Source organism: Scyliorhinus canicula, chromosome 15, assembly GCF_902713615.1.
Source record: "Scyliorhinus canicula chromosome 15, sScyCan1.1, whole genome shotgun sequence".
Lineage (NCBI taxonomy): Eukaryota > Metazoa > Chordata > Chondrichthyes > Carcharhiniformes > Scyliorhinidae > Scyliorhinus > Scyliorhinus canicula.
The window spans coordinates 23,690,829-23,715,605 of record NC_052160.1 but is presented as its reverse complement, the minus strand read 5'-3'; the positions used below and the strand labels follow the sequence as shown (position 1 = coordinate 23,715,605).

The 24,777-nt window shown below is 44.7% G+C and overlaps 1 protein-coding gene across 2 annotated transcripts in view; it reads right to left on the bottom strand.

Moving 5' to 3' along the window:
* baiap2l1a (BAR/IMD domain containing adaptor protein 2 like 1a) overlaps positions 1–24,258 on the bottom strand; it is a 167,350-nt gene extending 143,092 nt beyond the window's left edge. The window contains exons 1-2 of one of the 2 annotated variants that reach the window (XM_038819842.1): positions 23,983–24,258; positions 21,364–21,439 (exon numbers count right to left, since the gene is read on the bottom strand). In XM_038819842.1, coding sequence (XP_038675770.1) covers positions 21,364–21,439; positions 23,983–24,033 — 127 coding nt within the window. In that variant the 5' untranslated portion in view covers positions 24,034–24,258. The remainder of the gene's footprint in view (positions 1–21,363; positions 21,440–23,982) is intronic. The other variant, XM_038819841.1, reaches the window with a different exon arrangement.
* Positions 24,259–24,777: the final 519 nt, after the last annotated feature.

Sequence of the window (24,777 nt, the reverse complement as noted above, 5' to 3'; positions counted from 1 at the left end):
GAAGGGCTGTTCTGTGCTGTACTGTTCTATGTTCTAATCAATATAGTGACAAAATAACCCTTATTTATTCCCACTTTTAAATACAGCTAGCAATCTCGGAAATACTTGCTGGTACCGGGAGGTTTTGGATGCTCCACTTGGAGAAAGAGAGATCTTTTGAAAGACAGAGACCAGACACCCTATCAGAATCTCTGCCTGTATTTCCTCAGAAACCTTCTCAGCTCACTTTCCAGCCAAAAACTAACACTGAAAACTTCAACACCCGACTGTTTCAACCCCTAGCTCCTCCCATTAACTACATCATCTTGCTAAGCTGAACACAATGGGCTGGATTCTTCTGCCCGCCCCGCCGCAAGAACGCCACAGACAAGATGGCAACAATGGAAAATCCATTGACCTCGGGCGGGATTCTTTGGTAGCCGGGCAAAAGCGGTCGGAGAGTCCCGCCCAGTGTCTAATTAATTACTCTGCGGGAACCCATCTTATATAAATAAACGTCCATTAGCCCAAATTTTTACAATGCTTTAATTGCACTTGTCTTGAAAAAGCCTAGCTGTCTTTCAAACCAGTATTTTTAAAAACATGACTGCAGCAGTCACAAACGATCCCAGGCTTTTAACCCACACTGCACCAAATGCCGATAATACAATATGTATGAAATTCCTACATTCATTAGAATTGGATTAAATTTCCACCAATTGCTACGGCGGGATTCAAACCTGGGTCCCTAGTGTATTACCTTGGGTCTCTGGATCACCAGTCCAGTGATAGTACCACCATGCCACCATCTCATCTAAATGAGATTATACCTGAAGTACTGTGTGCGGTGTTGGTCACCTTATTTAAAGAAGTAGTTCCTGGAATGGGTGGGTTTTCTAATGAGGAAAGGTTGGACAGGCTAGGCTTGTATCTGCTGGAGTTCAGATGTGTAAGATTGGAGCATACAAGATCCCAATGAGTCTTGACACAGTGGATATGGAAAGCATGTTTCGTCTTGTGGAAAAATCTAGAACCAGGGGTCAATATGTAAAAGCAAAGGGTCACCCATTTCAAACAGCGATGAGGAGAATTTCTCTCAGAGAGCCAGAGTCTTTGGAACCCTTTTCCTTAAAAGGTGGTAGAAGCAGAGTCTTTGAATATTTTTAAGGCAGAGGTAGATAGATTCTTGATAAGCAAGGCCCCCCCCCCCCGGGCGATTCTCCGGCCCGCGTTGGGCTGAAAGCCTGCTGCTGTAATGCCTGTCCCGCCGGCGTGAATCAAACCACCTCCCTTACCAGCAGGACTGGCGGCGCGGGCGGGCTCCGGGGTCCTGGGGGGTGTGCCCCCACGATGGGCTGACCCGTGATGGGGGCCCATCGATCCACAGGCAGGCCTGTGCCGTGGGGGCACTCTTTTCCTTCCGCGTCGGCCATAGCCAGAGGGGCTGGTTTAGCTCAGAGGGGCTGGTTTAGCTCACTCAGCTAAATCGCTGGCTTTTAAAGCAGGCCAGCAGCACAGTTCGATTCCTGTACCAGCCTCCCCGGACAGGCGCCGGAATGTGGCAACTAGGGGCTTTTCACAGTAACTTCATTGAAGCCTACTCGTGACAATAAGCGATTTTCACTTTTCATGGGGGCCCAAGAGCCTACTCATACAAGCATACCAATTGGGATTGAGAGTATGTGTAAGTGAGACAAGCTGGATGAGCCATTGGTTCTTTTTCTGCCAGTCATGGTTTGTCTGTTTGTCAAATGGAATAAAAGGTCAAACTGCCCAAACTAAGTGAGAACATAAGTATACACTGAAATCAAAAAGGGGTCCTGGATAGAACTTCCCAACTGACTACATTTAAGTAAAGTTATGACATCATATGTGAAGACAATCCAGTTAGATACACACAGAATAATGGATGCTGTTGGATAAATTCAATGCATACAGTCTTTGTATAGGCAATACACTATTAAATAGCACAGTTACACGTACACACAGTCAAAAGCATTTCTCACATATATCTCTAATTCGTTCGTCACTGACCACCTGAATATATATGCTTTGTTATTCCTTTAATTTAACAAAAAAATTTAATGGAATGTTGGCGTCACTGGGTAACGAGCATTTGTTGCCTGTTGCCTGTTCCCTAATCACCTTTGAACCGAGTGTAGGAAACTGTACAGAAAATGAAGAGACTCTTGGTCACATAATCAGCAGCAGTACATTTTACACTGGATATTGGACATGGTGACGCAAATTATTAGGATAAATGATACTCTGTATACACAAGGATATTCAAATGACAAAATTTAGTAATTCCAAATAAGCAAATCACAAAGATATGATTTCTGTGTCACAATGAATTAACTGAACTTTTAGAACAAGACAAATACCATTTGACCACTTCCAAAATGCAGACTAGCTCATAACTAAATTTAGTAGAACTGTTAGCATTGTGATTAGATTTTTTGTTAACCTTATTGTTAAAACAATTATTCACTCTTATCTCACACTGTTCACAGGAATGACTCAAATCCAAATTAATGCTGCGAGATTGTTGGGACTGGAATTCAGATTCTCAGTCGCTTCAGGTACCATGCCCCAAGAGGGTGTTGGTAATCATGGATTTCCATGTGCAGGGCCATTGTTATGCTTGACAAGATACTGCAGTAGTTTGCCATTCCTCACTGCAGGATCTGACTGACTGGGAGATTCACCTGCCCTTACTGTATACCACATGCATATTGGAAGAATTTACAGGTTGATAATCAACCTGTCTGCCCATGTTGCGAATACTAAGAGGTAGGGATGCCACCCAATGCGCTACATGACCCCAAAATTCTGATTAACTGCGATAAATATAACCGATCTAAAAGGGGGAAAATTATTGCACAAGTCCAAGTATTTTCTAAATGCAAGACTATCTGCAAAATTTGTGACTACTTTATTTAAACTTTAATATTTTTGAATAAAGATTAACAATGCACCAATATAGACATAACAAATTGATTTTATGATTTTCCCAGGACAATATAGATCTTCTGGTCCTGTTTTTCCTTAATAATTAAAACTGGGGACCCACAATATACATTGGGGAACATGTATTGAGCAGTCTTCAGCCTCAAATAATATGATAGAGCCATTTTTAGCATTTTATGGTTGTTTCGTTATCATAAAAACTAAGAACACTACACTGGTGTAGTGATGGTATGTAAAACATTGAAATGTAAATTGAAATGCAAATCAATATTGTTTAGCATCATATTTTTTTCTTTACCAATATTGTGTGCAAACTTAAGATACACGCAAACAAAAAGCTAATGTAAACAGCATCTTCTGCAACAAAGCCAGTGTTTTGCTGTAATCACCCCACAGCACAGGATGTTGTACAACATGTGACACCACTATTACTTGGCAGTTCTAATTCACAAGGGACCGATGTACACAAGTCGTAAAGTCACAAATACAAACAATGTATGCATTCCATAGCAGTATTATTTAATATTTTGTTCACAGTAAAACTACTTAATCTATTTTAAGCACAAGTGACAAATCCATGCAAGGCTGGGCTGGTGACATTGAATAAAGAATGCTGACGCTATTTATTCATAATGTAGGTTTTTAAAAAAAAACAGATATCCGTGAGCGAGTTAGGTGGATAGAATACCGGAAAAGATTCAATGATCTTTTGCACTCAGCAAGGGTGAGTTCTGAATTGGCATTGTACAGTGTGGCGAATTGAGGAAGAGTGCCCATCCCTAGTTGCATTCATAGGTGTAGGAATCAAGGAGTCTCAGAACACATGTCTGCCTATGTGTGTCAAGGCTGGAGAGAAGATCTGAAGCTTAGGACCAAAGGGTTAGGTGTGCAAATGGGTTGGGAATGTCTCGTGCCTCGCAGGATGAAAGGGGGCGAGCAACAGCGTGGTATGGTGCTGGAGGTGGAGTACTGAATGGAGCTCTGCACTTACTTACAGCAGAAACGTAGCCATAACAGTACTAAGAGATCTGCCACTGTCGGTGTGGTGGCTAACCTGGCAATCCTCACCAGCCATGAGCTGGGAGCCCTTGAGCTCGAGTGAGGAGGAAGATCTTCAGGTTGCAGAGAGGCTGGCATCTGAGGAAATTGGCTGAAGTTACATTCTTTCATCTCTCCGCCTGTGTATGGGCGTCTCACCCTCATAAGGACTTGCACCAATCACTGAGCCACTGTGATGCTATTGATATCACTCTCACTGGGCCGCATATCATGGACATTGAATCTGTGTGATATGGCTGATATGACAAGAGCTAACCAAGAAACTTATGACCTTCCATTGACACCAGAGCAGGCGCAGATAGCAGATTCACCCATGGCACACCCTCTCTCAGCACCAAGTACCAGCAAATATACTGGCACATCAGTGGGCAAAGGCACATCAGCTCAGTTGGTAATGCATAGTGGTGATTGCACATCATGCTCACTTGAGCAGATATTGGAGAAAGGGAATGTCCAAGGCGCCAGTAGTCGGAGGACTGCTGGAGATCAGGACCATGCAGAGTCCGAGGCAGATGATGAGCCTCTGGAGTCGTCAAATCAGGTGGCAAATGCTGGATATCCAGTGGGGTTCCTGGGGAGATCTGGCGGAGATCCTGGACAGTCTGCACGCCATGGAGTCCATGTGGAGCATGAGCGCTGCAATGACACTGAGCTACAAGCTCACAGCCTCATTCATTAAGAGTGTCGACTCTCATGGAGAGGCAGAGACAGAATGAGGGGTTCCTGCGGTTGTGGTCAAACTTGCAAGCCCTCACAGGGGCAATGACCTTAGAAGTCACTGTTAGTGTGGGAGAAAGGTGCGGCACTCAGTGCCTCAGATGGATGTCACCCATCAGTGGTCAGCAGGGAGGTCTAGACACACTTCATGCTGGCGGATGAGTTGAACAAGACAGCACAGTCAGCAGTCTATTTCTAAAGCTGCTGTCAGCAAGGTGGAGGGAGGGAGGGAGGAGAGGGGGAAGAAAGCAGGATACCAAGATGTAGCAGCTGCAAACATAGGTTTAAGACACAGTGAGCACAGCAAATGGGTTTGTATAGGTTTTTTGTAAATATCACGCGTTTAAATCAGTTCATATTGGAAGTTCCGTTATCATCATTTGAATGTTATCGAGAATTAGTTATTTGTTCACTGACTGAGTGTCCTGTGTATTGATGGGTGCTTGCCTCATCAGTGCCTGGTGAAAGATATTTGGGGCAGCAAATTTGATTGCTAAAGGCATAATGCAACATTAGGCTCATGTCATGATTATGCGTGAGATGTTTGGGAAGGAGGCGGTGCCCTTGGTCTCAGATGGAAAGCAAGCCTTCGCAGCCTAGCTGAAGGACTGCTGAATCAAGGCCTCCCTGGTGTTCCTCCACCCCTGAAGGTTCCTCATTTTATCCTCTTTATCCTCACCATCTGTCTGACTGGGCTCTGTATCGGAGTCTTCATTGGATTCCTCCTCTGAGGCAAGTTCACCTGTCTCGTGTCCTCCTGGTCAAGTGGTTCCTCCCTAGAGAGCACAGCAGAAATGATGATGAGCGACATTCACTGTGATGGGTACTGCAGGGCACCCCCGAAGGAGTCCTGGCATCGGTACGTCGTTCTCAGACCTCTTGTCCTCTCCACCACCGCCCTTGCGGAGACATGGCAGTGACTATATTTCTCCCCTGCTTTGTCCTAGATGCCTGTGAGGCATCATTAGTCACCTTTGCAAGGGATAACCCTCGAGGCACGCTGGAACCGTGACCATCAGTGACACTTATGTGGCCCAACATGTAAGTGTTATATACAGAGCAACCAAAAAACCCACCATTCCCGTGGATGTGGAGACGGAGGATGGCTGCCTGCAGCTGCATTGTGTTGCAGCTCCCCGAGTGGCCCCCATTAAGGGGAGAATACGGGTCAATGGTCATCTGCTCGAGATGGAGTTGGACACTGGCGTAGCAGTCTCCATGATTGGCCAGAAGATGTTTGACCACATCAAGCAGGATATACAGAACCTTACATTGACTGATGCACAGACCAGGTTGGTCACCTGTACGGAGGAACCATTGGACATTACTGGGACTACAATGACCCCTGTTGCTTTTGGACGCCAGGAGGGGCATTTCCCGCTTAACCTGGTATGCGGCCACGGGCGCAGTTGCGCCATTTGCGGCTGTAATGGCACCACATTCTTCAAACGGGTTCTGGAGGTTGGAAGGACGTACTAGGATGATACCCAGAGGTATTCCAGCCCGGTTTGAGAAAGATAAAAGGGGCCATAGGTTGATCAGGCAGCCACGCCACGCTATTTCCGTGCGCGCACGGTGCCTTATGCCTTGCTCAAGAAAGTAGAAGCGGAGCTCACTTATTTGGAGTCCCTGGGTATTATTAGGCGTTTCCATTTCGCCGACTGGGCAGCAGCAGTTGTGCCAGTAATGAAGCCAGGTACCACAGTTTGCCTGTGCAGCAACTATAAACTTACTGAATACGGCTTCCCAGCTTGATCTATATCCCATGCCCCGCATAGACGATCCCTACACAAAGCTTGCAGGCGGACTTTCATTCTCGAAATTAGATATGAGTCACGCCTACCTGCAGCTGGAGTTGGACCCTGCCTCCCAGCCATACGTTACTATCAATACGCACAGGGGCCTGTGGAAGTATACACAGTTGCCCTTTGGAAAGTCCTCTGCCTGCACTATTTTTCAACGCGTCATGGAGAGGTTTGCCACGTTTGCTGTTTACTCAGACAACGTTTTGATTATGGGAGCTTCAGATCAGGAACAGGTGGATAATTTGGAGGCTGTGCTTACACGCTTCTCAGAGATTGGAGTTCATTTACGCTGTGCGAAGTGTGTCTTTCAGGCGAAGGAAGTGATCTACCGACGTTATTGGGTGCACCGTGAAGGTTTGCACCTTGTTGGGGAGAAGGTGCGTGCAATGCAACATGTCCCCGCCTCGAGTGATGCTTTGGGTCCTTGTTCTTTTCCTTGGCCTCGTAAACTATTACGGGAGGTTTCTCCCCAATCTGGGTACTACGCTGGCCCCATTGCACCTTCTATTGAAGAAGAATCACACCTGGGTTTGAGCAGGTGAAGCAACAATTGTCGTCCCCCTGGTTACTAACCCACTATGATCTTGCAAAGCCTTAGCTCATCACGCGTGATGCATGCCTATATGGGATTGGGGCTGTCCTCTCCCACAAGATGGAGAACGGAGCTGAACGCCCGATAGCTTTCACCTCCTGCACATCGATGGCAGCGGAAAGAAGTACGTGCATATTGAAAAGGAGGGTCTGGTGGTGGTCTTTGCAGTGAAATGCTTCCACCAATGTTTATGGCCGCCATAAGCCTCTGCTTGGACTTTTCAGAGAGGATAAGCCAATTCTCCCCATTGCTTCCAAGTGGGTCCAGCGCTGGACTTTGTTGCTCGCTGCCTGCAGGTATTCTTTACAGCATAATTGAGGGACCCAAATCGCGAATGCTGATGCACTGAGTCGATTGCCTTTGTTGACTGCCACTTGTCGACCCCACGACAGGTGAGGTAGTCGCAACCCTACATTTTATGGACTCCTTGCCTGTCATGGCATCGCGGATCCGTGAGTGGACCCAGACAGATCTACCCTATCCAAAGTTCGGCAAATAGTCCTGTATAGTGGGCAGAATAGACAGCTCCCAGGCGGGTTGTGGGCATTTTCCTCCAAGTTGTCATAACTTAGCATTGAAGATGGTATCCTCTTGTGGGGGACATGTGTGTTCATCCCAGATAAAGAGCAGGAGCTGATACTAAAGGACCTCCACAATGGTCATCTGGGTGTGACCAAAATGATGATGTTGGCCTGGAGTTATGTCTGGTGGCTAGGCCTTCGACGCCGACATTGAGAAGATGACCCAACACTGCTCCATTGCCAAGAGCATCAGAAGATTCCGCCGGCTGCGCCCCTTTATCACTGGGAATGGCTAGGGCTGCCTTGGGCGCACTTGCATGCAGATTGCATCAGCCCTTTTCAAGGATCCATGTTTCATCTTCCTTTCATTGATCGATGCCCAATTGAAATGGCTAGAGGTGCATAGGATGTCGGGCACAACGTCCTGCGCAACGATTGAGAAGATGTGTTGGTCTTTCAGCACACATGGACTCTGCGAGGTGCTGGTCACGGTCAATGGCACTCCTTTTTCAAGTGAGGAGTTTGTGGAGGTCATGAAGATGAACAGGATACTACACAACCGCACTGCTCTGTACCACCCGGCTTTCAATGGGTTGGTGATGCGTGCAGTGTAGAAGTTCAAAAGGGGCCTCAAGTCTTCCGGGTCCCATGGACACTAGACTGGCTCAGTTTTTGTTTTCTTATAGGACTATTCCGCATGCGGTGACTGGGGTAGCTCCCATGGAACTGCTAATGGGCCGCAGACTTCGTACCCGCCTCAGCATGGTTTTCTCGGACATTGGCGCAAAAGTACGCCAAATGCAGGAATGGCAGTTTGCGCCCGGAGACCTGTTGTTTGTTCGGAATTTCGCTGGTGGCGCCCGTTGGGTCCCCAGCATTATCTTTCGACAAATGGGCCCAATCTCTTATCAAGTGCAAGCCCAGGGTCGTATTCAATGCAAGCATTTAGACCACGTTCGATCCAGAAGGCCGCCTCAGATTCCCCGTCCCAGGAGATCACTTCTCCAGCCGCAGCGACCATTGGATTCGGACATAGGGGAGGTTCATCCTCACAATCTTCTTCTGGCGCCACACTCACAGCCTGTTTGGGTCGTTGCAGAACCCCATGGATATAAGGACGCCGGGATTATGGAAGTTCTTGACTCTGACTCAGAGATGGACACACAGGAAGCCTCCGAGTGGGAGTCCTCGGTCCCATGGCCCACAGACATTCAGCCATTCCGCTGTTCATCTTGGAAACGCCGTTTGCCTACTCGTTACATGCTGCCCGATCCAGCGCCTCATGCGAACGATGCCCAGCCTGCAGTAAAACAAGTCCAATGCCCTCCTTTGCCAAGGTCTTCGGTGGATTCCTCGGATTTTGAGGGGGGTGGGAGGGATGTTACACCTGCCTAAATACTATTGGCTGGGGACTATTGGGTAGTATTTTTGTTTGATAACATTATCAAAATACAGAAAACAGTACAACACATGGCACCCCAGAACACACTTACCACCTACCGCCCCCACCCCCTGACCTACATCCGCGGATAGGCACACTAGCCCAACCATCAGAATAGGCCACTCCAACACTGAGCACGGCAGAGGAGAGAGAGACGGAACAGTTCACCACTCTCAAGAGGGGCATAATTCAGCCCGGAACCCTGGCACATCATATCCAAATCGTACAGAGCATATCAAAAGACAAGAACCAACGCCACCAGCTGCCGAGGCAGTGTCTCCCTCGACTCCCCCGGCCGCAGAGACCCACATCGGTGGAAGGATACTCCGAGCAGTCCAACTCACCGGAAAAGGTCTCGCTGACACTGGATAATGGAAGAACGAGAGGGAATATCCCCATCCCCACCAGCATTGGTAGCGTGCACCAAAAGAAAACACAAAAAACAGACAGAAACATAGTGAAGACACCAGTGCAGACAGTAGACAAAAATCAGCACCAATACAATAACAAGCATATGAGCAAACATTAAACAACAATATGCAACAGTATAAAGTCATCAGCCATTAACATGGCCTATCAAACTTGAACTAGAAACGGTCATCATTACTCAAAAGCGGCCAACAGCCTTCACGGACGTGTCATTACGGTCTCCAAAGTGTCCAGTTGAGGTGAGCCACCACCGTTCTCCCAATATCCGGTCACCTGCTCCAGCCAGGCCCTGGTCCAGGCCACAAAGTAGGAACGGTAGGAACAACACATGGCTTCCAAACATAGAAACTGTAAGCAGTCAGCTGTCCAAACAAAAGTAGCATCAGATAGTAAATCAGTCCTCCAAACCTCCAGATGCTGCAGTTGATTTGGGCTGCCCGCCCTTCCTCACCGGCAGCAGGCCACCTGACTTCCTCCCTCTCCTGCAATAAGGCATTCAGATGAACCAGCCATCACCCTTCTTTCCTCCTTCCTCCAAGAGTCAACAGCGGTAGTCCCTCAAACATGCAGAAAGGGGGCAGGCAGTTTTCAAATCCAGCCTAAGGCTGAACCCCAGGCCAGGCCTTACCAGCAGAATGTCCTGCCCATCTCTCTCTCATGTTTGCAAATGCCTGTAAGTCTCTCAGCAATGGAATTGGATTGAATTTGTTTATTGTCACATGTACCGAGGTACAGTGAAACATATTTTTCTGCGAGATCATTAAGTACATGAAAATAAAATAAAATAAAAGGAAAATACGTAATAGGGCAACACAAGGTACATAATGTAAATACATAGACACCGACATCGGATGAAGAATACAGGAGTGTAGTATTAATCAGGTCAGTCCATAAGAGGGTCGTTTAAGAGTCTGGTAACAGTGGGACGCAGCTGTTTTTGAATCTGTTCGTACGTGTTTTCAGACTTTTGTATCTCCTGCCCGTGTGCTCTTCCCACAACTCTTAGTGAGTATGAGCTCCCCCAGTGGGGACAGCAGAGAAATCATTAGCAGTTTCACCTGCATAAATAGTGTGGTACCAGCTAGAGGAGTAAAGCAGTGGTGAAGTATTACTGCTGCTGTATATATAAAATTGTAAATAAAGTTACTTTCTTTTGACTCTATAAACTCGTGCTGGATTCTTCGTGGCCCTCACAAAAGTAGGCATCACGGGAGCTGCCAGGCGACCTCACATAGAGCTGTATGTTAACAAACGTTTTGAACATTCATGGGAGTGAAACCCCTTCCTATTGACAAAGATGCCTGGCTGGCCAGCTGGAGCCTTAATGGCTGCATGGGTGCAATCAATTGCACTGTGGATGCAGGGAAACCTTACAATTGCAGCGAAGCCTCGGGCCCGCTCAGCCTGGCTGATTTAGTCAGCCATGAAATGGATGAATGTTCTCACCTATGTGAGTCAATCACCAGCTTGACACAGCTATAAGCAATTCACTGGGATACTCTGCAAAGATTACCCACTTACTCCTGGAAAGATCTGGAGGGATAAAGTTAAGGATGACAGTTATCTTGAGAGCTATGGTATTGGGTGTCGACCCATGCAATCGGAGGCTACCTCTGGCCCAATCATCTGGTATAGTCATGCCAGCTTCCCTTGAAAGCTGGAGTCTCCTACGGCACTGTACCTCAAGGTAGTCGTATTGCTGCCTGTACACATAGCAGCTGATTTCTGCAGGGCCATCCTCCTTGCTTTCCCTGCTGGCCCTGAGCACCTCTCCTCCGAGGTGATGCCTGCCACCACCTGGCCTCATCACTCTTTGTTCCCTGTCTTCCTCTGCAGAGACAGTCTCCCTGCTGAGTAGACAAGACCTATCAGCAGAAAAGCAAATGGGACTGACCCTTGCACTGAGGGTGTCAAAGGGTTGCAAATTTCAGATGTCACAAAACTGAAATGTTCTGAAAACTCCAAACAAGATGCATAAACCTCCAAAGAAAGCAGTGAAAACATTCACAATGCCCCAAACAATACTCACCAAACTTTCAATGACTCTTACCAACTCATCCTGCCTTTGCTCTCCCCCTTAGATGACAAAATGACAAAAACAGTTTGCCTGCCTGTGTGCCGACCTAAAAATCGCACTGGCAATATTCTGATCAATTGCACTTTTAATCCTCTAAATGAGTTTCCCAATTGTCAACGAGCATGCATCCGATTCGCACTTATTCAACATCTTCTCATGCAGTGTTAAGCTTGCATCCGCTCGGGCAGTGTAAAATTCTGGCCATTGGGTAGGGATAACATATTAGCATGGATAAAGGATTGGAGAGCTAACAGAAACGGTAAAGTAGGGATAAATGGGTATTCTTGGGGATGGACAGTGTAACTGGTGGAGTGCCATGGGAATCAGTGTTACAATCTATATGGGCGAGATCTACCAGGTGTGCTACGTTTGAAAAGCAGCGTGGGTCGTGCCACCCGGGCACTGCCAGCCAGACACCAAAGAATCATAGAAACCCTACAGTGCAGAAGGAGGCCATTTAGCCCATTGGGTCTGCACCAGCCCTCTGAAAGTTCATCCAACCCAGGCCCAATTCCCCGCCTTATCCCCGTAATTCTGCAACCCCACCTAACTTTTGAACTGCGTGGGTCTCACCTTCACAATTCAAAGATGTGCAGGGTTTTCTAAATTGCCTTTTAATTGGATAAGATTTTTTAAAAATAGCTTACTGAAACCAACCATCCTTCAAGTACACTACCCGCCTGTCCATTCCTTCACATAGAATTCCTACTATACAGAAGGAGGCCTTCAGCCGATTCAGTCTGCACCAATCCTCTGAAAGAGCACCCCACCTAGGCCTATGCCCCGCAATCCCACCTAATCTTTTGGACACCAAGGGCAAATTTATCATGGGCAATTCACCTAACCTGCACATTTTTGGACTGGCGGAGAAAACCGGAGCACCCTCACGCAGACACAGAGAGAAAATAAAAACTCCACACAGACAGCTACCCAAGGCCAGAATTGAACTCAGATCCCTGGCGCTGTGAGGCAGCAGTGCCACTGTGCCACCCCATGCAGGCCTCAACTGACTGTTGGCAAGCTTTTGGATTTCAGCCTGTCCCTACTCAACATGCATTCTTGGAAGTGGAAGCTTTGAAAGATCTCTACCTTGTAATTGCAAGAGGTAATGAAGTAACTATTAAATTTCTCACTATTCAACTAGAGAACTGCTAATTATATTGACCTATTTACTAGCCTGCTAACCAACCTAATGCTATGGCTCTGATGTGCAGTTTCAGCAGAGACAATTCGAACATTAGGAATAGTCCTGTAAATTTCTCAGACAAATAAATCAAACTAGAAAGTAGCACACCATTCTTAATTAGAACTGAGGAACATAGAGAAAAACAAGAATGATGAGAGAAGAAAGTGCTGAAGAAATTAAAGACACACAAAGCCATAAATTAAGTGGGAAAATAAAGACATACAAAAGTGTGTGTTTAGGCATACAAAATAGCAGAGCTAATAAACATTACAGCAAGATCGTTCGCCAGAGTAATAGAAAATGTAGCTATTTTTGAAGCTTTTCAAAAACCTAAAAAGCCATTCCCCAGCTGTAGAATATCCGGGACCAATTCAGTTATTTTTGTATCAATATTTGATTTGATTTATTATCTGATTTGATTTATTGTCACATGTATTAGTACAGAGTGAAAAGTATTGTTTCTTGCATGCTGTACAAACAATGCATACCGTGCATAGGGAAGGAAGGAGGAGAGACTGCAGAATTTTATGTTACAGTTATAGCAAGGTGTAGAGAAAAGATCAACTTAATACGAGGTAGGTCCATTAAAAGTCTGATGGCAGTAGGGAAGAAGCTGTTCTCGAGTTGGTTGGTACGTGACCTCAAACTTTGGTATCGTGTTCCTGAAGGAAGAAGGTGGAAGAGTGTATGTCCGGGGTGCATGGGGTCCTTAATTATGCTGGCTGTCTTTCTGAGGCAGCGGGAATTATAGATAGTCAATGGACGGGAGGCTGGTTTGCGTGATGGACTGGGCTACATTCAGGACCTTTTGTAATTTCCTACGGGCTTGGGCAGAGCAGGCTCCATACCAAGCTGTGATACAACCAGAAAGAATGCTTTCTATGGTGCATCTGTAGAAGTTGGTGAGAGCCGTAGCTGACATGCCAAATTTCCTTAGTCTTCTGAGAAAGTAGTCATTGGTGGGCTTTCTTAACTATAGTGTCGGCATGGGGAGGGGTGGGGGGGGAAGAGGAATCAGGACAGGCTGTTGGTGATCTGTACACCTAAAAACCTGAAGCTCTCGACCCTTTGTACTTCGTTCCGATTGATGTAGACAGGGGCATGTTCTCCACTGTGCTTCCTGAAGTCGATGACAATCTCCTTTGTTTTGTTGACATTGAGAGAGAGATTATTGTCGTTGCATCAGTTCACCAGATTCTCTATCTCATTCCTGTACTCTGTCTCATCATTGTTTGAAATCCGACCCACTACGATGGTGTCATCAGCAAATTTGAAAATCGAGTTGATGGGGAATCTGGCCACACAGTCATAGGTGTATAAGGAGTATATAGTAGAGGGCTGAGGACACAGCCTTGTGGGGCACCGGTGTTGAGGATGATCGTGGAGGAGGTGTTGTTGCCTATCTTTACTGATTTGCTGTCTTTTACTGAATATGAATCAATACCTTCTAAAAAGCAAAATACGGTGAATAATATTGTTTCTGCTGAATTATCCCAAATGTCCATTTCATCCTAAGTTGTTATTTTAAAAGCAAATCTTCATCTATTCTTCATATGGGCTCCTTCATGCCTTTGGTCAACTTTTGTTCCTTATTCTGTAGTTTTCCCAGGTTCATAGGCAATTTAGCCAATATGTCTACCTTAAATTATTTCAGTACATGTAATACTTATTTGAATTTGGTTTTGTGAAAGTGCTTGAAGTCCTTCCTTGAACATTCACTATTGACAGAGGATTAAGCTGGTTGTTTTGTGCCCTGGAAAATATTCAAGGATTTTGTATTTATCAGGATACTTTCCCTTTGCAGCTGATGATTTTCTATGCAGTCATTGTTTCAAGTCAATTACATAATGCTTCGGCTCCAAATTTAATCAGGTTTCTAAAGCAGCTTTTCTGGACCTCAATTACCACTCTTGGTAAGCAAACATTTTCCCTTAGCATACTTTAATTTCAGCTATAGTGGTAGGAAAGCCAGTGGGAAATATGAAAAATTTAAATTTAGCCTGCATGACATCGCGCCATTGAAAGTGTGCTACGGGAGATCTTTCACGCGATCAAAAGATTCAGCATTTGAAAGCAATTTATGAAGATCAACAGTAGAGCAATATTTTAATTTGAATATAGATGCACATTTCATTGAATTCTGGAGGGCATCATTTAAATACTTGTCCAGTACTGTGTTACATTTAACTGCAATTATCCAATTTCTGCACAGTGAAAAGTAGTATTAAGACCGCCTAAATTGATTGTTCATTGCCTGCAGGTCTTCTGGAATGCAATGAAATCAGTGGCAGATGGGGATTAAATGCACAAGTCACTTCAGCCCATGTAGAGCAACACAGAAAGACAACCACTAAGTTGACCAAAGAAAATCAACATGGAGTAACATGATTGGCAAGGGAAAGAAAAATATTATTTTTATAGCATCTTTCAGGACCTCAGACATCCTAAACATTTACAGCCAATGATATATTGATTTGGCACTAGTCATTTATATGCCACCACAACAGTGAGATTATAAAAATTCTTGGGGATTATGCAGAGGGGAACAAAAGCAACCTTGCTTATTAAACAAAGAACATCCTAGTACGTGATCCAATTTAGTATGAATAACCTTGGTCCCAGCTTTATACCCAACGAAGAATCAAAGACTGACATTTGCCACAGTATTAAGAGTAACATCCTCAGAACTAAATTTTTTTTTTAAAAAACCGATCCAGATCCTAATAAAATAGTTCAAATTGCTTAGCTTTTATTATTGGCTTTCCAACTGAAAATTGGGTTAGTAATTCACATACATCGCACCAGTGTGTCGGCACTGTACACAGCAATAAAGTGAGCATGCTGATGACATAAATGTTATGCATGCACATCTTCAAACTCAATTTTTGAAGAGGTAATCACGTATTAAAAAATTACCACCAAATAAGAAAATTCTGGCAATTCATTGGTCAAAATTGGCAAAATAAGCTTTTTTTGTGCAGTCCCCTCATGTAACTGCACAAAAAAAGCTTATTTAGAGGATAGCATGGAAATAGTTTTAGGTAGATACCATGATTTGCCTTTGAGAATGAATTTGAGAAATTGGATGGTACAACATATTTATTGTATTTCTCATGTACAGGAAATATCCTGGACCACTTTATAGGTGAAGGGACATTGGACACAAAGCAGGAGGGTGGAAGTAAGAATATGAAAATGAGTTCAGGTGTCAAGCTGAGAGGAGGAATCTTAGGAGGTCTTTAAAAGCACTGAGAGAAGTGATAAACAGAAATGAGCGGCACGGGGGCACAAATAGCATCATTGCTGAAATTGCAATCGAGTAGAATAAAGATTCAAATTTGCTGTAAAATTAGCAAATGGAGGACAGTTTACCATCTGGTTTCAGATTCACATTCTGGTTTGTAAACTCCTCCATAGTCACTTCCCTTTCTGTCTCTCAACCTCCTCAAGCCCAAAAACACTCCGCTTCTCAAGTTCCAGCCTCTTGTCAATCGTGGATTTTAATCATTCCACCACTGGCAGCTGTGCCTTCATCTGCCCAGGCCCTTAAGCCCCAAGAATTCACTTCCTAAACCTCCCCAAGTTGCTTTCCTCCCTTAAGACACTCCTTAAAACCTACTTCTGACAAAGTTTTTGGCCACCTGCCCTAATATCTCCTTACGAGCCTTGGTATCATATTTTGTTTCTACCATGAAGAGCCCTTGGATGTTTTATCATGTTGCTGATGCTGCATAGATACAAATTTGTGTTTCACTTCTAAAGCCAACTATTTATTGGTTGCAAATTGCCCAGTTCATCCTACTTGTACGAATAAAAGTTGAAGTTCACAGCAGGCCAGTGAAGTTCAATATATCCATTTTTCTATGGATAGGCTGACCATATAAGTGATAAATACTTAAGTTAGCCTAAAAATATTTTGATCAAACAGCAACATTGTTGGTTCAAGGTGAGCATGCTGAACAGCAAAACATTAAAAAGTATTCAAGGCAAAATCTTTAAAGAATACAGTAAATCACAGCAGAAGCAATTCAACCAATAGATTGCTCTTACAAAAACTGAACTAAATTGATGATGTCTGCAAAAGTGTATATAGAAGATAATATAACATGAAATGACAAGTTAGATAATTTAATCTAACAGTAAAACTACAGGCCCATCCATGCCAAAACTTTCCGTGCCACTCAATTTCTCAAAAAACAGCTAACACTATTTCTAACTACAGTAATCCCCACATAAAACAAACACTCCTACATGTTATATGGTGATGCACTATTAATTACGACGAGACGAGAGTAGAGAGTAATTTGAGGCTTTATTAAGCAGAAATGGCTGCAGCTCGGTGAGCACACACATTTATACTCCGCCTATAGGGCGGAGCCAGAAGGCAGGGATCTGCCCCCGTTCCTGTAGTACCGGAGCCTTGCCGTATTACTTCTCATATACGTACTATATACAAACAGTGGTCACTATCACATTCACCCCCCTGTTAAAAAAAAAAGAGTCCACTGGGGGTGGTGGAAAAACTATTTACATGTATGTGAGCATTTTTAAAGTGTATATTTTGGGGAAAGTTCAGAAATTTAGCCGGTCGGGTGCCTTGATCCTCCGTTGTGAGCGGCGCAGTTCCGGTGGCGATGCAGGCGCTGGCTCGGTCGCCGGTGACTCCGGGAGCATGTAGTCCTCATCTTCATCCCTGGGTGGGACCAAGGCGAGGACGGATCTTCCTGGAGCGGGGGCTGTGGTGAGGCGCGCTGGGGGGAAGATGGGTGGCAACCAGCTGATGCCAGGTCCCTGAGGGAAACTGAGTCTTGGCAGCCATCAGGGTATGCCATGTAGGTGTACTGCAGGTTTGCATGCAGCAGCAGTACCCTCTCGACCAACGGGTCCGCCTTGTGGAGCCGCACCTGCTTGCGGAGGTGAACGGGTCCTGGAGCTGCCAGTCACGTTGGGAGCGAAACCCTGGAGGTGGACTTCCTGGGGAAGGCAAGGAGACGTTCATGGGGGGGTTTCGTTAGTCGCCGTGCAAAGTAGCAATCGGATGGAGTGGAGGGCGTCGGGGTGGACTTTCTGCCAGCAGGAGATTTTTAGACCATAGTGCCTGCAGGACGGCCTTCCAGACCGTCCCATTCTCCCTCTCCACCTGCCCGTTTCCCCGGGGATTGTAGCTGGTCGTCCTGCTCGAGGCAATGCCCTTGCTGAGCAGGAATTGACGCAGCTCATCACTCATAAAGGAAGATCCCCGGTCGCTGTGGATGTAAGTGGGGAAACCGAACAGAGTGAAGATGCTAGTGAGGACTTTGATGATGTGGCAGACGTCATATCGGGGCATGGGATGGCGAAGGGGAATCTGGAGTACTCATCGACCACGTTAAGGAAGTACGTGTTTCAGTCGATGGAGCCCTTTGAAATCCATGCTGAGGCATTCAAAGGGACGGGAGGCCTTCACCAGGTACGCTCGGTCTGGCCAGTAGAAGTGCAGTTTCACTCCGCGCAGACCTCGCAGTCTTTGGTGACCGCCCTGACTTCCGCAATGGAGTAGGGTAGGTTGTGGGCCTTTATGAAGTGGAAGAACCAGGTGACCCCTGGGTGACAGAGACCATCGTGTGGGGCCCGGAGTCGGTCCACTTGTGCGCTGGCACATGTACCTTGGGATAGGGCTCGTTGAGCTTACCGGGGCGATACAAAATCTCGTAATTGTAGGTGGAGAGCTCGATCCTCCACCTCAAGATTTTATCATTTTTGATCTTGCCCCCCTGTTTGTTATCGAACATGAAGGCAACCGACCGTTGGTCAGTGAGGAAAGTGAATCTCCTGCCGGCCAGGTAATGCCTCCAATGCCCCACAGCTTTTCCGATGGCTTGGGCCTCCTGTTCGACGGAGGAGTGCCGAATTTCGGAGGTATGGAGGGTGCGTGAAAAGAATGCCACGGGTCTGCCGGCCTGGTTGAGGGTGGCGGCCAGAGCGACATCTGATGCATCACTTTCAACTTGAAAGGAGAGTGTCTCATGGACCGCATGCATCGCGGCCTTGGCGATGTCAGCCTTGATACAGTTGAAGGCCTGGTGAGCCTTGGCCGTCAGGCGGAAAGCGGTGGAGTGATTGAGTGGGAGGGCCTTGTCCGCATAGTTAGGGAACCACTGGGCGTAGTATGAGAAGAACCCCAGGCATCGTTTGAGGGCCTTGGGACGATCAGGGTCGGGCCCTAGAACTCCATTTTGCACCACATAGCCAAGGATGGCTAAGCGGTTGGTGCTGAACACGCACTACTCCTTGTTATACGCAAGGTTCAGGAGTTTGACGGTGTGGAGAAATTTGGAACGGTTAGCATTGTGGTCCTGCTGGTCATGGCCGCAGATGGTGACATTATCCAGGTACAGGAAGTTGGCCCGTACCGGTCAACTATTCAGTCCATCTCCCGTTGGAAGACCGAGATGAGAATAGAGAGTAATCGAGGCTTTATTAAGCAGAAATGTGTTGCCTCCTGCAGCTGCTGCCGAAATGGCTGCAAATCGGTGAGCACACACATTTATACTCCGCCTACTGGGCGGAGCCAGCAGGCAGGGATCTACCCCGTACCTGTAGTACAGGAGCCGTACCATATTACTTCTCATATACGTACTATAAACAAACAGTGGTGACTACCATATATGGTAACATTTTCTACAAGGGAAAGTAGCCTCAGTGACTGTGCTTTCTCCCAGATCTCTCTTTGCCTCGCTGATTGTTTTTAATATGTTTTTACAATTTCTTACATTCATCTCTGTAGACCCTTTCTTCCTACAGGATTGTCCCCTTTAATCTCACGCTAATTTATTTGCCGAAAGAGTCATGTTTGCTTATTTTGGAACTGTTTTAATCATGCACACGGAAGTATATTCTTAAAGTGTTCCATTGCCTTCTCCTGAAGTATTACTGAACAAACTCTCCCAGTTTATTTGCTTTTGTTCTTTTTAATCATAACTATGTGCCTGCCTCCTGATCTTGCATATTTCTGACTTCTAAATAATGTTAAAACTTTGTCAGCTGTAGTCACTGCCCTCAAGAGGTGCTACAATTTCCATTTATTGTACTTCTCTCTGGGTCATTTACAAATACCAGATCAAAATAAGCATTGCCATGATAGGGTTTTTGAAGCATTTTGTCACTAAAACTGTCGAAGTCGAAACAATTTAGATTTTTCCCTGTTTACATTTGGCCGATTGAAGACTTCCATCAAAATAACTTTTCCTGTTTGCACACATTCTTCCTCTCTCTTTATGGAGGAAATTGTCCTCCTCATTATGCCGACCTGCTGGACTACAACAAATCCAAAGTACTAACTGTATTTCTTTTGGCATTAATGATGTCTATCCAGAAAAATGTGCCTTATAACTTTCTAATCCTCACAAAATTAACTTATTTTATCTCCCCAGGTATCCCTGACATATAGGGATGCACAATCTCCTTTTCTTTGTCCACTGTTATCTATTTTGTGCAGTTGATTGTATTAATTTTCATCCATCCATTGGATTTAGTCCTGTTTCTGCTATTCCCAACACATTGTAATTCCTTACTGCTAGCAACAGCCTCCGGTTTGGGCATCATAACTTCCATTGCTTGTAACATTCCTGCATGTACTGTATTATAAAACTACCACGTTTCAAGTTTCCTCATGTTTGGCCAATCTTGGTTTCTGGTCCATAGCTCACTCTCTATCTATACATTTATATTTACTGTCTTTTACCCAATGTTGTGTCTCACTTGTGATCATGTTTTCTATCTCCTGTAGCCACCTCCCGCCCACCTCTGACCTGTCTATTTAAGCGAATTTTTCTTTGAGGATCTCCTTCTCCCTTTAAATCTCTGTTGTACTCACTTGGGTTAATTGTAATCCGTTTCTGCTTTACAAGTCATTCTTATTTTGGATGGATTCCCAGTTAATTATGAAAGTAACAATGTTGTCCTCAAATTGCAGCCATATTCATTATCTCCTCAATTCTTCAGTGAACTCCCCATCTTTCCTTGATACCAATCAACATTATTGTGTTTTATGAGGCTTGGCTCTATGCGGCTATTATTTCGTCCTAGGTCATTGCAGTATCATAAAATATATCTTACTATTATTTTATTTATTAAAATGCACATCTCAACAAAAGCTTATAATTTGTGTCTGTATAAATATTTTCAGTTTTAATATTTAATTCCTTTTCATTTTTCATAAAAATGACATCAAGGCTTAAAAATCACCACAGATATTATTGGTGACCTATTTACTTTGAGACATCAATAAACCTGTAAACAGAGATTTTGGTTCACTTTCAAAGAAAAATATCTGATAACATTCATGCTCACATGCCTGCACAAGTTTTGAAAATGCAGAGTTTGGATAGAATGGACAACAATGCTTTCAAGTGCATTATGCTTGCTTGGCAGCAGTACTATCCTGCCTGTAGTATCTGTGGGAATATCACTGCCTGAAGCCCATAAGCAGTGTTTGGAACTGGAGGCTCCTCCTTGTAGTGCCACGAACCTTAAGCATAAAGTGCAGTAAACAGCACACCTTAATGAGCTGTCACATGCCCAGCAAATATTTAAATTGAATACTTACCACTAACAGCCTTTTCATAATTTTTGCCCAAATTTACGAGATTCCGTAATCCTGGATTAAACTGTTCCATTACAGTCTGAAGAAAAACAAACAAGAATTTAAAGTAGAATTTAGTTGTATTACTTTCACCATTTTTAGAACATAGCAGAGTCGCTTGAAATATTGGGCGAGATTATTTGCATGACTTTGACCTGCATAATGAATTTGGATCTGAAAGAAACTTGGGTTTATAAATGGGAACGATTCCAGAAGCATTGTGAAATGACGCATGAACATATGAAAATATAAACAAGATTGAGCACCTGTATTTCAGTTATAAGCACAGGAGATGCTTGGCAGAACTGGTCTTTCATTACCAAAGTAAAATGTTACCAACAATTTTTTGGTACAGTAGTTACAAAGTTTAACCACTGCATTTTGAAGGAACATTTATCATAGTGATTTTAAAGTGCTTGACACGCTATATCAAATTGTAATCCTTTAATGTCCAAAAGTAGCCCAGGGAAAGAAATGTACAGCCTATGCTGCTCACAAAGAATACCACCATGCATGTTTTATGACTAGCTTCTCAATGAATTCTATAGCGACTTTAAACTGTTTTACTGGCATCCTGGTTGTAATTAATGCACCATAAATAATAAGATAGAACTGATCAAAAAAAAATACAGTATCCCACTCTTGACATCCACAGGACATATACTCCCAGAACTTTTAAGCATCAGTTTCTGTCAAAAGAAATAATTAGCAATTCAATGATGCAGACTCTAGGCCTGCAAAAAAAACCAACCAGGACAGGATTTAGTTGAGATTGCAGCAATCTCTATAGTTTGATCTCCCTATAAATTATGTTAGGCATCAATCACTTAGGCAATTTCCAAACAATTTCTTTAAATTGGGTTGGTTGTGGGAATGGGGCAAAACTAAACCCCCAAATCAATCTGATTCTTCTGTTATTGCTATTCTGTGCAAACATGAAGGACAAATTATTGTACTATTTGAAAAATAGCAGATCCTAATGAAACAAAACGTTTTGTTTGAAGATTATTTCGACAAGCACATCAAATCCTGTGCTTCACTAATGTCAGGTGTCAGCTATTTCCCCTGGGTGATCACTCCTCTTCACAATTATACCACATCTTTCCCAAACCATCATTAACTTACAATGTATATAAACAATGGGTATCATAACTCTGCAGTGGCTCCTGTAAACAGGCTCTGAAATAGTACTTTGTTAATTATAGCATATAATTGCATTCTGGCTGAAACAATTTCTAACTGGAAAGTTACTGCTCCTCCCAGTATTTCAGGTCTATTCATCAATTTGGCATGCACCACGCACCATCACTGCCGTATATCATAAAACTATTCAATAAAGTAGGTCTCCACAGTGTCCTTTTGATATACCGGACAGCTCCAGTATGTTGTGTCAATACACTACAGTGCACTATTTACAAAGCAAGCTGCTGACATCAAATCAGCTGATTGCAAAACTTCAACCCTAACATACATAATAATGGCAATAGGCAGATCTCCATGTCCTTGGAACGATTATCTATGCCAACTATGTGACCCCTTTGTAGTTCAAAGCAGAATTTAGAGACCTGGAATATTGAAAAACAGACATGCACAAACATCAAAACTGCATGGCATAATTGTTAGTTCAGTTTCCAGCTCCACCTTCCCTCCGAGCTTAATGAGAGCAAAACAAGCTTTACAGTGATCTGCCTAGATTGCTTTAAAGCAAGAAGATTGATTCTCATTCTGGAGAGATTGTGATTCTCATTCCAAATAGACAATGAGGAGGTAAATTTATGTACACTAATGTCTCATTAGCTTATCTAAACATGGTCGTTAAAGTTAATTTTACAAGGTATTTTAAATCTACTATGTTGATTTAATACAGGCTCTGCGACATGCACAAAACATTGGGATGGCAATGAAATAAAATTGCGCAACCAGTGAATTGTAACATTCGACATTGACTTGTGCTTAGTTAACGCACATTTTTGGGTTGGGGAATACTTTCTGTAAAAGGAAATAAATATCCATTTCTTATGGAAAATATCCATCGAAGCATTTTCAAAACTCTCAGTCATGGCTTATTGTGCCCTCTGGAAGATTGCCCTGAGAAAAACTTGCCACATAACCCCCACTTGCTATTTATCTACGTCTGCAGGGCACACCCAGCTTAAATGGTGACTGCACAGGTAAGTGCAGCACACCTTGCAAGGACGGAAGATACCCAGCCTCGGTAACCTTTCACCAGCTTCTCCAACAAATACATTGAGCAATCCGGATGACTAACAAAGTGAGGGGTTCTTTTTACAGACAGCATTAAAAGAACAGCCGATATCCTTGTGGGTACTCTTTCCACTTTAAATCATTATAAAAAGCAACGTTTTCTGTCGGTTACGAAGTTGTCTTTTGCTATAAATTGCTGGGGACGCCCAGTCATGGACCCTCTCCTCTCTCTCCCCCCCATTACATCTGGAGCCCTTACCTGGAGCTCACCTGGTGCCACTGATACAGGTAAGACCAGCAGCGGCGGCTGATGCTATTTTGAAAAGTAAGCAACATTTATGTATTTTTTTCAAGTAATTTATCTACCCCTCTTCTCACCTTATAGGTGCTCTCCGTGAGCCTGTTGATATCCTCAGCTTTGCGAGACATGGTTTCCCCTGGCAACGACCCCCTCAGAAATGTTTTAAAAAATGTTTTAACCCTCCAGATGTTTTTCTTTCTCAACGCGAAGTGGGGTTTGATAATGATTTAAGTTGCCTTTTCTCCGGTTATCGGTCCTTGTTTTTGCTGAGGTAAATGCTTTGCCGGCTCCTGCCGCCACCGATCCCGCTCGAGCTCCTGTCAAACTTCGGCCCCGCTCCCCGATTACGTCACCGGCAGGCATCGCGGGCCCGCCCACACCCCTCACTGCGCCGGCGCGCCCACACCCCTCACTGCGCCGGCGTCGCTCCCCGCCCACCGAGCCAACGCCCCTCACTGCGCCGGCGTCGCTACTCCCTCCCCCCCAACCCCACCCCGCGTGCGCAGGCGCACCTCGCACCCTACTCGCAAGGCCGCTTGGGAATTGTAGTTCTTTGTTCTCCTCACCTTTGAACCCCGCCCCGCTCGATCCTCCTGCTTCTTCTTCAGGTACCACGCTCTAAAAGGGTTTTTGTCGACCATGGACCTCCATTGGAATGGTCCATGATTATGACTGGTGACCAGGAAACTTTGCCGCTTTCTGGCACCTGCTTAACAAATGTATTGGGAGGATTTGGTCACATCATGAATTTAGCAAGCCAATAAATCCCACCTATAATTGTGGACAGGGCCCTCAAGAGTGTGCGGTCCATCTCCTGCGCCACTATCCTCGCCCCCTCATTCCCCTCCCAGAACAAGGATAGAGTCCCCCTC